This window comes from Xiphophorus maculatus, chromosome 6 (genome assembly GCF_002775205.1).
Source record: "Xiphophorus maculatus strain JP 163 A chromosome 6, X_maculatus-5.0-male, whole genome shotgun sequence".
In the NCBI taxonomy this organism is placed as follows: domain Eukaryota; kingdom Metazoa; phylum Chordata; class Actinopteri; order Cyprinodontiformes; family Poeciliidae; genus Xiphophorus; species Xiphophorus maculatus.
Window position 1 is genome coordinate 510,001 of NC_036448.1, and position 17,643 is coordinate 527,643.

The 17,643-nt window shown below is 37.6% G+C and overlaps 1 protein-coding gene across 5 annotated transcripts; it reads left to right on the top strand.

The window, feature by feature from the left end:
• The first annotated feature begins 396 nt into the window (after nucleotides 1–396).
• Nucleotides 397–17,395, top strand: blvra (biliverdin reductase A). 5 transcript variants are annotated; one of them, XM_023336176.1, is made up of 8 exons: nucleotides 409–519; nucleotides 601–716; nucleotides 4,021–4,140; nucleotides 6,992–7,111; nucleotides 13,379–13,476; nucleotides 13,793–13,900; nucleotides 14,365–14,533; nucleotides 17,072–17,395. In XM_023336176.1, the coding sequence occupies exons 3-8, from the start codon at nucleotides 4,022–4,024 to the stop codon at nucleotides 17,328–17,330; spliced, it is 873 nt and encodes a 290-aa protein (XP_023191944.1). In that variant the 5' UTR covers nucleotides 409–519; nucleotides 601–716; nucleotide 4,021; the 3' UTR covers nucleotides 17,331–17,395. The 5 variants fall into 5 exon arrangements, with proteins under 5 accessions (XP_005809267.1, XP_023191944.1, XP_023191942.1 ...); XM_023336174.1 differs by having other exon boundaries at nucleotides 651–716; XM_005809210.3 differs by lacking the exon at nucleotides 601–716 and having other exon boundaries at nucleotides 397–519.
• Nucleotides 17,396–17,643: the final 248 nt, after the last annotated feature.

Consider the following 17,643-nt stretch of genomic DNA (forward strand, 5'->3'; position numbering starts at 1 on the left):
CTCACATATCAAAATTTTGACTGAATGCATTAAAGTACGCTACATTCTTTTCATTATCATTTAGCTAACTGGAATTGAAAACAGAGAGGGGTTGTTATTTGAATTCTCCAGAAGGGAGCAATACATAATTAATTTACCTATAAACAGCGGAGACTGGTGTGTATCTGGTGTAAGCCACCTGACAAACATGCTCCGCTTGCGGAGCAGAACGGTCTGGCTGCTGACACTATATGAGTGAACGAGCGGTGGAGCTCCGTGGAGAACAAGTTTCATCGCGTGATTCCGGCATTTAGAAGAGAGCTGGCGGAACTCCGCTAGTCTGCAGGCGGCGGGCTGAGATGGTGCGCACCCAAAAAGATAGTTCCGACAGGGTATGTAACAAACCACGCCCCCATTATCTAACGCCAACCGGTATTTTCAGCACGCCTAAATTCGAGCAGCTACTTTAGTGTGGCTGAAGACAACAAAGAGGCGAAATCTTTATATTTTTTATTTGACGACCCCTATAAACATAAGCAGGTAAGAGAACTACTATAAGTTATTTCTGTACTGGCAGGGAGTGCAGCCACAAAGGGTGGTATTTTGTGTCTTTTTGTGCAGGTTTTGTGCGAAATTCTGTTCCCCTGTGAAAATCTGTTCCCCCTGTGTAGGGAGCGCGCACTGCAGCCAGGGAGGCGGATCCGTTCATTTTCACGGCGCTTCTGATCGACGTCTCGGTAAAACAACTCATATAATCGTGTTAAGGTTGTAACTTTCAGTTTAATCGGCTGCTAACAAAATTGTAATATAAATAAATAAACGAGGTCTCACATGGAGGTCTTCTTACACCGTTTTGTGTTGTGTTTTAATCGCCAAGAGAATCGGTCTTTCTCCAACTTTTGTCACTTAAGCCTGACAAATAAAAGTAAGTCACCAAACACGGATTTCCTACACATTGTGTGTGTTTGCAATTTTTCATTGCTGATATAAGAGGATGAACGCTGGCTGATAGCAGGGCACAAAGATTAGACTTCCTGAAAAGATCAGAGCGTAGGCTTTCTGGTAATTTTTTAGCTGCCTGAAGTACTCGGTCTCCCCTCCCTAACATGGGAATAAATTAATTTACCAGTAAGTCTTTAACCGTGTTTATTCATCATCATCAACAATAAATGCTGTGATTTTAGTAATATTTGCTCATTATTTGCCAGTTACTTGGGGTCAACCAATTATTTCAGAAGCCTAAAATAATCTGTGTTCCCCTCCGTAACATGAGAACAAATTGATTTACCAGCAAGTCTTTAACTGTGTTTATTCCTCTCATCATCAACAATAAATCCTGTTATGTTGGTAACATTTGCTCTCTATTTGCCAAACTTATGAGGGGGAAACCAAATATTTCAGCTGCCTGAAATAACCTGTTCCCCCGTTCAACACTCTTTGGAAGGGGAACAGATTCCCCCCTCATAACTTTGGCAAATAGAGAGCAAATGTTTTCAAAATGTATGATTGAGGCACCAACTAGAAACAACTACAAATTTCTTTTATCCAGAAAACTGTCATATTTTACATTAGAACGGTACTTTTCAGAAAGCCTACACTCATTTTTTAAAGAAAATCTTAATTTTTTGTGCCCTGCTACCAGCTCCCATCCTCATATGTCAGCAATGATAAATTATAAATGCACGCAATGTGTTGGAACGTGTCTGGTAACTAACTTTTAATTGCCAGGCTTAAGTGACAAAAGTTGGAGAAAGACCGATTCTTTTAGTGATTAAAAAACAACACAAAACGATAACAAGACCTCCACACAAGACCTTGTTTATTTATTTATATTACAATTTTGTTAGCTGCCGATTAAACTGAAAGTTACAAGCTTGACATGATTATATGAGTTGTTTTACCGAGACCAACAAAAGACTGGGAAAGATGAGAAATGCAAAAAAAAACCTCTTATTTGGAACATTCTCTTGATGAACAGGCTAATTGGAAACTGGTTAGTGTCATGATTAGGTATAAAGAGAACGTCCCCAAAAGGCTCAGTCGTTCACAAGAAAGGATGGGTGAGGTTCACCACTTTGTGAACAAGTGCATGAGCAGATAGTTCCACAGTTTAGGAACAGTGTTTTTCAACATACATTGAAAAATGTATGTTCCTAAATAGGAATGTAAATTCCTATTTAGGAATTTAAATTCCTAAATTTAATTCCTAAATAATTAAATTTAGGAATTTAATTATCGACAGTCTATAATGTCAAGAGATTCAGAGAACCTCTGCAAGTAAGCAGCGAGACAAAAAACAACATTGAATGTCCATGTCCTTTGAAGTGCTTTTTTGATGGACTCATCTGAGATGGACTGACGGAAAGTGCCCTATGGTCTGTTGAGTCCACATTTCAAATTGTTTTGATGGATGTTTGACCTCCAGGCTAAAGAGGAAAACGATCTTCTGGATTGTTATCAGTATAAATTGTAGCTTTATGGAAGAACCGGCAAATAAATTTAGCACCATCCTAATCATAACAAATGGGTGGCAGAGCGCATTGTGGCGGTACAGCTGTCATTCGTGTTCTTATGTATGACGAAGGAGCCAAATCCTGTCACTAACATGGACAAAAAAAGCTATTAATGGCGGGGCAAAGTAAGAATTTATTTATTAAATTGACTGAAGATGAATACATAAACTATAAACTGGTTTTTATGCATTTTTTATAAGTGTCTTTGTAAGACCGCTGCTTTACAAATAAATTTAATATGATTTCATATTTTTATATCATTTTTGTCCAGGTTAACTTAAAAATTTACCCATTGTTGTATGGAACTATTAAGTTAATTTTCTATGCAGAATAGTAATTGTTAGAGATGCTCAAATATGAAAAATTGGGCTGGACCTGTCTGCCATTGAAAATGTGTGGTGCATTATGAAGCACAAAATATGACAATGAGATCTAGACTGCTGAACAACTTAAGTTCTACATGAAGCAAGACTGGAAAAGAATTCCACTTACAAAACTTCAGCAATGAGTGTCTTAAGTTCCAAACTCAGTGTTGTTAAAAGAAAGGTGATTTATCACAACTGTAAACATGCCCCTGTCCCAACTTATTTGGAATGTGTCGTAGGCATCAAAATCCAACTGAGTGAATGTTTTTAAAAAATGAAGTTCAGCCATTTGAACATTAAATATGTTGTCTTTCTAGTGAAATCAATTGAATATAAGTTGAAAAGGATTTGCAAATTTTCATATTCTGTTTTTATGTTTCACACAACGTTCCAACTTCACTGGAATGGGAGTAAAGGACTGGATAAAAATGCTTCCGTGCTCACCTACACATCTTTACAAAATGACAATGCTTTTATAGCGTTACATGTGCAGATGATTGCTTTGTTACATCAGAATAATGTTTTTTGACCCTAAGCCTGACTTCTCATACAGTCATCAGCCTGTCAATTCGCACTCAATGCCCCTTTATTTGGGACCCCGAGTGGGGTCTTCAGCTGAGTAGATACAGGAAGCTCACAGCTCCTCTTGTTGTGCTCCAGGATGGCTAATGTGGCTGATGAGCTTGACTTAATCTGGGAACAGAAAATCCTCTAAGTTTGACTTTGCATTCCCTCTAATAATAAATTATTAATAATATGTAACAATAATAGTTGTGGATGACACTTCCCTCCATGGGCCATATTTTCTATGGGATAGACATGCTTGAATCCTACAGCTGATCATTTCCACCACCTCACTTCCCATTGATCTTTATCAAAGCAGGTATAAGAACTCCTGAAATGCATCTGTCTCATTGCATATTTACAACATGTGGTAATTAAAGTCGAGTTCAGATGGTTCTTGGTTTAAATTTTTCTCATCAGTTAAAATCAAAAAATGTCCTTTTACATAAGATCAAGAACAGTATATTAGAAGTAGTGGTGTGACGTGAGCTATACACAGTGTAACAAGAAAGTTTTTAAATTAAATAGAATTAAACTACAAGAAGTTGTGCCCCCCTAAACTCCCATCCAGGTTCATCATCAGAGTGTCTCTCTGACAGAATGCTAGGGGCCGTGGTGGTTGGTGTCGGTACAGCTGGTGCGGTACGGATCAGAGACATGTTGACCCCGCCAGCTGGCAATGCTGCAGAGAAGCTGACTGTCCAAGGGTTCATATCCAGGTAAGACATATATGATGTGAGCTTACATAAACCAGGCCTAAAATTATGATGATGACAGGCGATGTCTCGTCATCATGCCACCTAATATTGAGTGTAATATTCTAGTAGGTCAAGGCTGGATCATCTAGTCAGCATTCTGGGCATGGGGCCGGAGACCCACATGGGGCCAACGGGGCCCAGGCCTTACCTATTCTACAGCATCCTGGACAAAGAAAAAAACTGATAGAATGAGAAAAACACAAAGTAATAAGAACTCAATATTCACATTCAGTTATTAAGTGCAAGTAATTGAAATTCATTTTAATTGTATTTTTTTAGTTTGTTGTTTTTATGATAAGTTGTGGATTTAAATGGCATTTCACTGGAGATGTAACATACAATTACCCGGTAGTATTTTTACATTTCCTGTCAATTTAAAATCTTTTAATACAAAAACACAGTGGACCGCCTCGGCACCCCAACCACCGGCTTTAGCAAGTTTTCTGGGGGAAACTGACATGTGTACTGAATTTCATGATTGTTGGTCAAAGCACGGCTTGGGGCTGATTTATTAAATATTCTAGGGGGCGCTGTGGAGGAATTAGGCCACGTCCACCAAATATTAGGCTGCATTCCTGCCATAGGGTGGACTAGAATCGATCACAGTGAGTTTGGTGCAGCTTGGCTGAAACATAGAATTTAGTACGGCAACGGCATGACCAGTGACTTTGCCACACTGCCATGGCCATTCCCTCCACCGAAAACTCCTTGTGCTTTAAAGTAAATGAGACCAACTATTTATCTGTCATCTGTCACAAGATCATTTTGATTAGCTCAAGGGGGTCAGAGACGGAGCTTTCCAAGTAAAAAAATAGCTTCCTGTTCTGAGGAGACTGGCTTAGATGATGTGAGATTATGACAACATAGGATCGTCAGGCATCCAACCAGGATCACTCATGCCATGTTTGGTGGCAGTTTACCTTTTTATATGACAGTTACAGCATTTCGTTTGCTTTGGCGAGTACGCCAAGTTCGCCGCTTGGTCATGCCCCCTAAACATATATGAAAACTAAGTTTTTATATAACATTTAAAGCACCATCCCTTAACTCCATCCTGACCGAAAATGAAGCCGATTGGTTGACAGCTGATAAGAGTTTGTTAAAGTTCAAGGTGTGTAAAAGTAAACAATAGCCAAAATTTGCCCTTTGACCCGAAAAGGCCTTCTTGTACATTTTAGGGAGTACCTCCAAGAGACTTTTTTTATTATTATTATTATTGGGGAGGTGTCAAACTCCAGTCCTCTAGGGCCGCAGTCCTACAGTTTTTAGATGTGCGATAGGTACAAAACGCTGGAATGAAATGGCTTAATTACCTCCTTTTGTGTAGATCAGTTCTCCAGAGTCTTGCTAATGACCTAATTATTGTATTCAGCTGTGGTGCAGCAGAGGCACATCTAAAAGGTGCAGGACACCGGCCTTGAGGACTGGAGTTTGAGACCCCTGACTTAAGGGGAGCACTGAATTTCAAAATATGCACCATTCGAACAACTATGAGAAGATTTTGTATCGCTGTCAATGGGGAAAAACAATGGAAAGAACTGAATATGGAACTAAATCGTTGTCCAAGCATCAACTAGTTTAAAAATAAATGCAAAGCTATGTTACTCATATTGTATGGGGAAGAAAGGAATTAACACAAATATTTCTTTTCTTTCTTCTGTGTTACTATAACCACTATTGGTAACTTATTATTGTTTTCTTGGTATCATTATTATCATTAGTATTTTTTATTTATTTTTTTACATTTTGTTCATTGTTATGTAATGCAGATTAAAAATAATTTATAGGTGTACATTTGCAAAGAGTTAATTATTCTGATGCTGTATGTCCAATTTGTTATTTATTGCAATTGTCATTATTACTTATTATTAATAATGTCCTATTGACTGCTTGCTTTCTTGTTTTGGTCAGAAGTGGTGCTCCTGACATCAGACAGCAATAAAAGCTCATGGAGGAGGTGGAGGAGCTTGATCTTTTCACAGATAATCCGTCTCATATTACACTGTCATGACATGTCATTAACAAATATGTAAAAACATTTTTGATAAAAGTTACATATTGTCAGTTAAGCTGTAACTGACCTCTGCAAAGCATGACTAATTAAAGAAGCATATTCAACTTCGGAAGAGCTGTTGACATTAGATTTTTATTATGAGTTCTTTGACGATAGTAAAATAGCAATGGTGCATATTAGCGACTCTCCAACAAAGTCGCCGAGCAGCTGAATAGGGGAATCCTTGTTGATGTGCCAGCTGATCAAAAACGCCAATCCAGGATGCAGTTTAAGATGCTTTTATTTTGTCTATGTTGTCAATATCCAAAACAAGACAAAAACATGCGTTAATACGGCGGTCAGCAAAAAGTAAACCTCCCCCATCATCCACTCACTAAAGTCAAAAGGTGAGCAACAGCTGATCTACAATCACTAATAACACCACGTGATCCCGTGCTACACCTATCCACAACAGTGCATGTTAATTTTTTTAAAGGGTTTGTAGGTTGCTTTGAGCCCAACTGTTACAAAAACAGCGGCCCTGGACTCGCACAAGTCACAAAATCTTACCTGGTTCAGAGTCAAGTTCACGTTGCAAAATAGAGGATGGCTGCTGGGCTACTCAGTCTGACTAATTCATGGAGGGAAGTGGGGTGAGTCACTCAGATGTGAGTCGTTAGAACTCACATTGGCATTCACAGCGACTGAAGGGAGAAAAAAAGTTTGTATAAACATTTATATTATATGTGCAGGGGCACATTGAGCTGACGTGGGAAATAAAATGCATGTTTTAGCTCATATTGTCTGTTTAACCAACAGGAGAAAACTCGATGCTCACCAGGACGTGAAACAGATCTCTGCAGAGGAGGCTGTGAGCAGAGAGGACATCCATGCTGCATTCATCTGTACTGAGAATGACTCTCATGAAGACTTTGTCAGGTAACCTAAAATCTGGTAGTTACACGTGCAAAACTGTCTTTAACTAATTATTTTGCCATCAATGTCACAGAGCTCAGAGATTCTGGCAGAAAAGAGGAAGAACACACAAGACAATAATTTATAGATATTTTATAGAAAATAACAAAAACTAACCATTTAATTTGATGAACTAGTAAAATCAGTCATGTAAAGCAGTCGTCCCCAACCCCGGGCCGCGGACTGGTACCGGGCTGCACAAGAAATAAGGGTTAGGGTTAGGATTATGGTTAGGGTTATTTCTGTTTCATGCATTGTCTGAGTCCGAAAAGTCTTTCAATTTGAAAATCCTTTAACAGGATTCTCTCGGTTACGTCTTGCTCGCCAACATTGAGGCCACAAGCAGCAAAATGAGTAAGAAACAGATCAGATGTCTTTGGAAAGTTTCTTTGCGAAGGGGAACAGGCCCAGAGAAGAGACAGGAGAATGGATTTATCCCGGACCGATAGGTGGTTCCCACATTCCAAGCCCTTTATGCATGATATATGATGATCAACTTGCTAATGAGGCAATGAAGCCTTCAAACTGCTTTGCCACGTAGAGACCAAGCACCTGTGCATAAGCAACACTTTGGGTGTCATTGTCTCTCATCACTCCCGGATGAGACCATTTTGTTGCAGAGAAACAAGCTCAGGGCTTCCATTGATTTATTATTGCGAGTTAAAATTTTCATGAAAATAAAATGTTCGTTTTTGTGGTGCTTCTGTATCTTATTTTGAAGGTGTAAACGTTACCATAGCAACCAGAGTCAGAGTGCTTTGGGGCATTGGTTGAGACGAGAGGAGAGGAGTAGAGCTTGTGAGTCTTAAGTCTGGTTCACATGGCACAATTTAAGAATTGTCCCAAACCTCTGTGAGCGCATACAAGCCGATAAAAGTACAACAGGTTTGATCGGTTCTTGTGTCCAACCACACGTCTGGAGCAACACACCACGCACAAACTGATGCCACTCATGGACATCCCGATTCCATAAGAAAATCCCGTAAAGACCCAACATACCATACGTGAATTTAGAATAAACAAACATGGATGACGATGTAGAAACAATGATAGTTTGTGGACTAATTTTAAGCAATAAAAGACAACAAAAAAAGGCGTTGGATAAAAGTGAATTATGTTTCTTCATAGTTAACATTTTTTCTTACTCTGTGTTTAGATTGTTTTCTGTTCTGTCATTTCGTCTAGTGCTGCTTAATTATATGATTATGTGTTTACTGTTTTGATATTTACATAAAAAACAATGGCCACTAAATAATGGATAATCCAGTAGGTTAACTAATTTTAAAATCTTGCCGTGTGAACCAGGCTGTAGTACAAAATAATGTTGTGTTTTACTAATCAAAAATACAATCTACCTACAATGCATGTGGCCAGTGTCAGCATCAAGCCTTCTTCGTTTTATTTCCGATTCTGGTCTCCATTCCCTGCATCTGTTAAGCCAGTGTTGATAGTGTCAGTTAAATTTTTGATAGCAATTGTTGGATATAATCTATCTTTATATGCCCAGTAAGCTCTTTTTTGATTCACTTATAGCCTTCATCAGGGATTTCAATGTTGATTTAACTTAATCAGCCACCACCTCCCCACATGTGAGGACTCTCCCTTGAGCAGACGAAAAACTTCCAAAAACGGATAGATTCCAGTACCAATTAGTCAGGTTCTAGTAGTAAGTATTTGTCCACTGTTTTAGGAATAAATTCTATATCTGGAGCAATGTACTCATTAGTATAAATTTATCACAGTGGAGGCCAACCTGGAGCTCACAGACACACGTCTGTCCGCAGTGGCTCCATCACGTGACTCCACAGATTGACGTTTTTATTAATACTGTTAACATTCGCTGTTTAACACTTGTGTGATCCTAACCTTCTGTTTACTCCCCTTGTCCTATGGGTCAAAGGTTTGGGTAACAAAAGCCCCCAAATTAAGCAGATTAATTGCATTTTAAATCCAAAACCTATTTTGCATGATGAAGCAATCTGATATTTATCAATTCAACTAAATTTAATAAAAAAAATTTTATCATGTATTTTTGTTATTCTTGTTGTGAAAACTGGTGTAAAGTGGTGAGATCATTCCAGGCTAATGCAGACAAAAAATCATGAAGGCCTGAGAGAAATAAGTGAATCTTGTATTTTGATTTAATGATGATTATAAGACAAGTTATTTTGAATTTACTCATGTGAATTAATAATGATTATGAAACTGGTGATTTTGTATTTTTGATTCATTGATAATTAAAGATGAAAGCTGATTGTGTAACGGGATGAAATAAAAAAGATAAAATCAAAATCAAACGATTATTAAGAAGAAATAATGAAGGAAGGAATGCATTAAAAGATGTTGTGTTTACTGGTTTAATGTTTATGATGATCCTACACCCTGTATAAGACTGTAATTGAAATAATCAAATAATGTGTTAGGCAAAGAGGCAAAGGAAAGGCAAGTCTGAACATGTCTATTCATGTTCAGACTGAATAGACATGTTCTAGACCAGGGGTCAGCAACCCTCCAGTGCCGCATGCGGCTCTTTAGCGCTGCCCTAGTGGCTCTCTGGACCTTTTTCAAAAATGTTTGAAAATGGAAAAAGATGGGGGTGGGAAATATATATTTTTGTTTTAATATGGTTTCTGTAGGAGGACAAACATGACACAATCATTCTTAACTTTTTCCAATGCTATAAAAATGTGTAGAATAAATATTCAATTTCAACATTTCTGTCAACGAAGATTTGCGTTATAGCCTGTGACACGTTTCTTTCAGATGGGCGGGGTGCAAGGCAGGTGGCTGTTGTAAACAAACCGACCGGTGTGTGGTGGGCCATGGATAGCAATGGGGAAAAGAGAAAAATAGCTGAGGAGAGATTCTACAATTCTTGGACCGAATCATTTGCATTCATTGCCAATGTGGAAGGATTACCTGAATGTTTGCTCTGTAGCGAGAAGTTGTCAAATAACAAAAAGAGTACCGTACTTTGCGGACTATAGAGCACCTTACTATAAGCCTCACCTACAATTTTTTTTAAAAAATAACTGGAAACGTACATGCATAAATCTCACCGGGCTATAAGTTGCATGGTTCAAAGTACAAAGTAGCGGCTTATAGTCTGAAAAATACGGTAATGTGGAAAGACATTTTCAGGGAAGACGCTACATTAGCTGCCGCGTCAAGATTAAAGTTGCATCTTACAAGTCCGATGTTGAGAAACTGTCCAGTGATGTCCGTAAACAGAAGTCACATTAAACACGTAAGAACACAATCCTGCCATGGGCAAATATATTTAGTAACAAAGTTGTTGTTTTTATAAATTGATTAATAATTTTTGTCAGTATTTAAAATGACACTTAGCGATATTATTGTGTTTTGTTGTTCAAGTCCGAGGATGGTTGAGTGTCAAAAGAGAAGAGGATGCTGCTATGTCTTACCATTGCACCGAGTTGCTTGGCATTTGCACAGAAATCAAACGTAAACTGTATTAATTTAATTTTATATACTTTACCTTTTCAAAAGGCTGCTGTTTAATTTTATAACTGCAGGTTGCGTTTTATTGCACTCCGTTTGTTGCCCAGATAAGGGGCACGTTATGCACGTTCCGTTTAGTTGTTTTTTCGGTCACACACTTTACGGTGATTATTTACAAGGAGCGATCGTCGTTATGCAAACTGCATTTTGGAGCAGATTTTCCGAGTTCCAAAAGGAAAAAAATGACCCTTTCCTTGTCGATCTTCATAATAAAAATGACATCAAAAGTCAGATTTCTTTATTGCATTTCTTTAATTTTACCAATGCAACAAAACATAATACATTAATATTGTAACGGAAGGTAAACTTAAAGCACCATTGTACAACAGAGTAGTCACGTGATGCATCATTCTGTCCAGGACGCACAGCAGGGAAAATAAACATTTAATCATGAATGCTAATTCTGTATACACTTAGTCATTTTGATAATAGGCTAATATAGCTAATATAAACACTTAAAGCTTGTTTTCCCTTCATTATAAACCTTATATAAGACTTTTAATTTTTTGCGGCTCCAGACAGATTTGTTTTTAGTTTTTTTTGATCCAAAATGGCTCTTTCAACATGTTGGATTGCCGACCCCTGACCTAGGCTGTGTTCCAAAGAAGGATCTGAAACCAGATGGTCAAGAACAGAGAAGTGGGTGGGGCGTTGGCCAAATTTGGGGATGATGGGAGACTTTCCATGAAGTAAGTGAATACTTGAGAAGTCACGTACGCCTTATAAAGGCATGGGTTGAAAGGGCCAGGAAGAGCAAGAAGAGATTTTCTTAGTCCGTGGTGCTGAAGGCGAGTCAACAAGGGGACTCAGACAGAAGACCAGCAGAGAACCGCACCCTGGAGCCACGGGGAAGTTGAGACTCTGCACCCCCAGAAGGGACAAGACCCCTCGACCCTCAGCCCTGGCTCCTGATTTGATTGCCTACTCTGGATGTTGTGAGGTTTAGGGCGGGGCTGGCTATTGCGTAACATCATTCTATGCAAAAAGACAATAAACAGTAGTACACTTTTTTTTAATTAATTAATTTATTTATTTTTACCACAAACCTAATGTTGTCGCTGTGTTCTTTTACATAGTAAAGGTTTATTATTACTTCTGAATTAATTAAAATGGAAAAAAAGTCAACAATTTGGAACTTTTTTGTCAATGGTTCATTCCTTTATATTTTTTTAGGAAGTGAATTATAAAAATGTCTCTCGTAACACAACAAAACAAAATGTAACTTGATTTTGTGAACAATTTAACATCGGCTCTTACTTGTTAGTTGTTTGAAATCAACATATATGAAGAACGATATGAACAATATGAAGAACCTCTTTTGCTCAACATAAGGTGTTGAACACAAGATGAAGAACATCTTCAGGAGATTATGTTCATCTCCTAAAAATGTTCTTATGCTGAGCATCCTCAACACAACATGAAGAACATCTTCTGTTCAATGTAATGTGTTGAACTTATAAGATGTTCTTATGTTGAACATAAGAACATCATCCTATCTTTCCCATCCCACGTTGAACTTAAGATGAACATCCCACGTTGAACACAAAATGTTCAACACAAGATGTTCAAGAAAATCTTCATAGAATGAAAATTTTTTTCACCTTATGAAGACGCTCCTATGTTGAACATCTTCAGCACAAGAATTTGTTCAACATAAGATGTTCAACTTCTTATGCTGACGATCACATGTAGGACAGTATGCGTGAATGAACAACATAGGACCTGTGAAACGTCTACTATTGGCGTCAGCAAGAAACCACCTAGCAGTACTCAGATTCAGCGTACCTTCATATCCTCTATACCTGTTTTGTTTTTATTATGTCTGAGATTGTTTTTTGTTGTGTTTGGGAACTGATGTGAGGGGTTAGCTGCAGATTGAGAGTGCAGGTACAGGTCAAATGTAAGTTCAATTTGTTCATCTTTTATAGAAGGGTTAGGGTTAGAAACTGGATTGACTTGCCTACTGATCTGCGTATTAGTGTATAAATGTAAATGGTAATAGTCACATTAGAGTCATATTCACCCAGTCGCACTCACAAACACACACATTTATTTACCGATATGCAGATCAGTAGGCAATTTGGGGTTAAGTGCCTTGCCCAGAGGCACATCAACATGTGGCAGGAGGAAGCTGGAATCGAACCTACAACCTTCCGATCGCAAGACGACTACTCTACCAAAGAGCCACAGTCGCCCTATGTGTGCGTGCGTTTGTGAGTGTGAATGGGTGAATGTGACTCTAGTGTAAAGCGCTTTGAGTGGTCAAAATGACTGGAAAAGCGCTATATAAGTTCAGTCCATTTTCCATTTTACCATATGGGGGTGTGCTTGTGAGTGTGGGGGTTGGGGGAGATGGTGGGAGGTTCAAGTTTGTGTGGGGTGGGGTGTGTGTGTTGTATTAGAGAGAGTTTGTATGGCCTTTGAACTCTTTTTCTGGTGTTTAAATGCTTTTATAATTCACGGGTCAAAAATGAGCCATAAGACAATCTTTGTACCCTAGTGGTGTACAGCCCACATGGAAATATAAACAAAAAAATTTATCACTTTTTCTAATGGTGGGATCAATTTAGGAAAAGTCATACAATTTCAAGTCAGAAAAAGATAGTTCAGGGTATTTTTTCTACAGCCAAACATGGTTGGCTTGTGTTGTCTTGCGGGTCGCTTTGGACCCACAAGACAACACTAGGGTTAACTCACTCTTCTGTCCAGGATGTTTCTGCAAGCAGGGAAGCACGTCTGTGTGGAGTATCCCATGGCCCTGTCTTACCAGGCTGCTGTTCAACTGTGGGACTTGGCCCAGAAAAAAGGTGAACTCCATTACTTTTATAGTTAACCTGTTTGTTCAAGGTTTTAAAATGTATCACCTCTACCCAAAGTGCAGTAGATAATCTGCAAACATTGTTTTTGAAATATTATTAACACCATTTGTTTTTGGCCTACATAAGAAAACTGTAATAGCAACTTCTGATATTTGTAAATGGCAAAAATATTTCCAGAACAGTACAGACCGAACTACTGTTCACCTCCTGTTCACTTCTGGACTGGAAGTGAACAGGAAGTGAACCTGTTCACCTCTTGCCCGGGGAAGTGAACGGGTTGAGAAGTTTTTCTGTTTGTCTACAGGTGTAGTTCTACATGAGGAGCACATTGAGCTGCTGACAGAAGATTACAAACAGCTGAAGAAAGAAGTAGAAGGGAAAACCCTGTTAGAAGGTTCTCTTCATTTTGCTGGTAAGAAGCAAGAGCTTTATCTGACTTCACACTTGACAGAATCATTATAAAGCACAAGTATACTTATCTTTTCTTCTCAGTGATTGAGATTCACATTATAATATTGTGACTATATATACAGTATGTCTTTTAAAATTTGCTTCCTTGAGAATCAATGAAGATAAAATAAAAATAAACTAGAAAAATACTGCTATATTTTGAGGAATAGAAGAAATGAAGGGTGCCACAGATATTTTTGAACTTTACATAAAGGAACTGTCCCTGTTTGCATGCTCACCATGTATGTACAGGTGGTTAAAGATCATGTTTAAAATGAAACCTTTACAACTATAACATTCAAATTGGAAAGGCAAAAGAAAAAAAGAGCCTTTGGGAGCTTTTAGAATTGAACTGGTTTTTTTTTTGGTTTCTTTTTATAAAAGTACCATTAATTGATTTTTGAAGTAGGTCTTACTCTTTCTCAGGTGGAGCACTGAAGCCTGGATTTGGTTTTCTTGCATTCAGTGGAATTGCTCGCCTTTCCTGGCTGGCTGATTTGTTTGGGGAGCTTTCAGTAAGCGCAGCAACTTTTGAAGAAGACGCTGAACAAGGCTACAGCAAGATGACAGCACAGCTGCTAACGTCTGACAGCAAGTTAGATATGATCTTTTTTCTTACTGCATTTTTGACAACAGATCCTTTAACTTAAAAATTATAAAGTATCCTGGCTAATTTGGACATCAGAAGACAGTTTTGAGTAAACTGGGTTGGCAGAATCCCCGTGTTCTACTGCTTCTGTGGTTCCACTTCATTTCCTTGCAATATCAACTGTATATTAAAATTGCACTATAAATGTTCACTCCATGATTTCAAAATGCAAAGCTAAAATAAGTTGCTTTTGGTAGGTTTTAGCTTACTAGCTAAAATTCGCCTGGACAAAGAATGTCCAGTGTGTTTAAAAGCAACAGAAAAGGTCATTTTCTATGTTGGTAAATCAGTTATGCAGACCATGTGCTGACCTCAGCATCTGCAGCATTAGTGGTGAGGTATGCAGTAGTTCCAGAGAACCCAACAGGAAATATGTTTTTAACAGAATTAATTTTATAACAACCTAATTAAACATTTTTGCTTTAAGTGTTTAATTATTACCATTTAGGACTGCCTTTTCTATAGGCCTGTGATTTTATCTGAAATGTTAACATTACTGAGAATTTCAAGTAATGTAACAATGTAAATGAAGAAAAAACTTGCACATTTTCTGTAAATGTAATAAAATAGAAATTTGTGTGACGAGTAAGTAGGGACATTCCTACATTTATGAAAACTATAAATGGCTAAAATCCTAAAGGTTTATTACATCAGGTCAATGAGCTGGGCTTGCTTTGACAGAAACTGGCCTGATTAGTTGCAGTGTTATCATTAGAATCATATTAGATTGTACATCTAGTACAATCTAATATGTATTAGATACAATATAGTTGTATAATTAGCTTAATAATGAATAATCTCATCAGATGTTTTTGTCTTGTAAGCGTACCTTGAGATGACGTTTGTTGTGAATCAGCAATACATAAACCCACAAAAATTGCATGGACATTTAGGCAGGTTTGATCCCAACTGTTAAAGTGAGAGTTACAGCCATGCTGATCATGGAGCTGTCTGAGGTCATCAAGATGGCCACTGGGCAAGTATGTTTGTAAATGTCTCTGCAGACAATTAACTGAAAAAGTGGACAAAACTTTGGTTTGAACAACTTCAAAGACTTCAAATTACTGGAAGTTCATGGAGAAGAAGGACAGTGAGAAATGTCCAAGCAGACACAAAAGCTATCTTTAAAACAAATGGAGATCAATCACGAGGAAGAAATAAAGGATGCTTCTTCAGTTAAAGCAACAGATATGGCTGAAAGAACAAAGATAATGTTAAACAAAACTACCAACAATAGATAGTTTTGGATCTTTAAAGGCAGAGTCGCATGTTCTTTGTGCTGATTTCACAAGTGTTAAAAATAGAATGGATGAAGCTGAAAAGAGAATTGCTGTGTAAAGTTTATGAAATGGAAGCTGCTGACTTAATTTGGATTAAAAAGAAGTGCAAATATTCATTTTAATTGTATTTTTTCATTTCTTGTTTTTAAGACACTATAGTTGTGGGTTGAAATAGCATTTCACTGGTGATGCCTTCCCGTAACATATAACTACCCAGTAATATATTTACATTTCCTGTCTACATAACATCTTTTAATACAAAACCACGGTGTACCGCCTCGGCGCTCCGATCGCCGGGCTGAGCAGGTCAGGTCGTTCGGGAAACCCTCCATTGAATGTGTTACTGCTGAAACTGAGATGGATAAAACAAGTAACATCTTTGTAGTTTGTATATATAGAACACTAGGCTCTAGTATAGAATATTTTAGAGATATGAATATTTTCTGAATGGATTAAATCAGTGGTTCCCAAAGTGCGGGGAAAAAAGGAATTAGATTAGTCACTCTTTAGCTTTTTTTTAATTTTTTTTTTTTTAGAAAATATAGAGTACTCACTAATTAGACCAATATTATACTTCTTAAATTAATTTTTATATTATTATGCAACGAGACTTCTTTTACTGCAACCCAGAATTAGAATAAACTTAGAATCCATAAAAAAATATTCCAGAACAAGAACATTTAGTTTTTGTTATTACTTAGAAACTGTGGAGTACTCATACTTTTACAAATTTAGAGCACACTTAGAAAGTCCAGAGAATACTTATACTTATCTAGCAACCCAGAAGTCCAGAGGATAAGTACTTACTTACTTACACTTATTTAGCAACCCAGAATAGGGATTAGAACAAACTTAGAATCCAGAAAAACTACCTTAGCAACTACTTTTTAGACTCCTACTCTTCCAAACCAGAAATGGAATTAGACCAGAGGATACTTATCTAGCAACCCTGAACAGGAGCACCTAGTTTACATACTTTAGATCAACATTAGATTATTTTTCTTCTTTTGCCCTATCCTTTGGTTTGTTATTTTTGTTTGTATTTCGTTTTAATTCCTGTAAAGGACTTTGTATTGCCTTGCTACTGAAAATGTGCTATATAAATAAAATTACCTTTACAGCAATAATTTATATTGAATTTTCTGAGACAGACACAAACATGAAACTATCAACAGAACCTAAAGTAAAGTTTCTACTTTTTCAGACCTTTGACATGGATTGAGGAACGGCAAGCAGGTCTCCCAAGGACTAAGAAGATCAACTTTGTGTTTGATGGCTTCACTTTGACCCAGATTCCTCCAGCACCTAGAGGTACTGTTGGACTTTTTATGCAAGACCTGATCCACTTCTCTGCCAAGTTGTCAGGCCAAGTGAGTACTGAAGAACTTGACAGAGAGAGAGTGAGAATCTTACACTGCTTGGGACTGGCCCAGAAGATTCAGGAACTTTGCAAAGTTAAATAAGGATTCTCTGGTTTGTCATCAGCTTGTATTGATCCTGTTTGAATTAAACATTATTTCTCCTTTAATGTTTGTTCTTTAAAGACTTTATGTAGTTCTAACTGCTAAAGAGAAATTTTTGTTTTTTCTTGACGCATTATTGCTGAGATGGATTTCTGTTACTAAGGTTCAATCTGTCGCTTGGTACTTAATTCCAGCAAACATCCTCTTTAAGAAAGGACAATTTAGAATGAGGAATTATAATTATCCTTATACATAAACATAACAAGTTTGTGTCTTGTAAACTTATCAATCCTGTGGCAGACACCAGTATTTA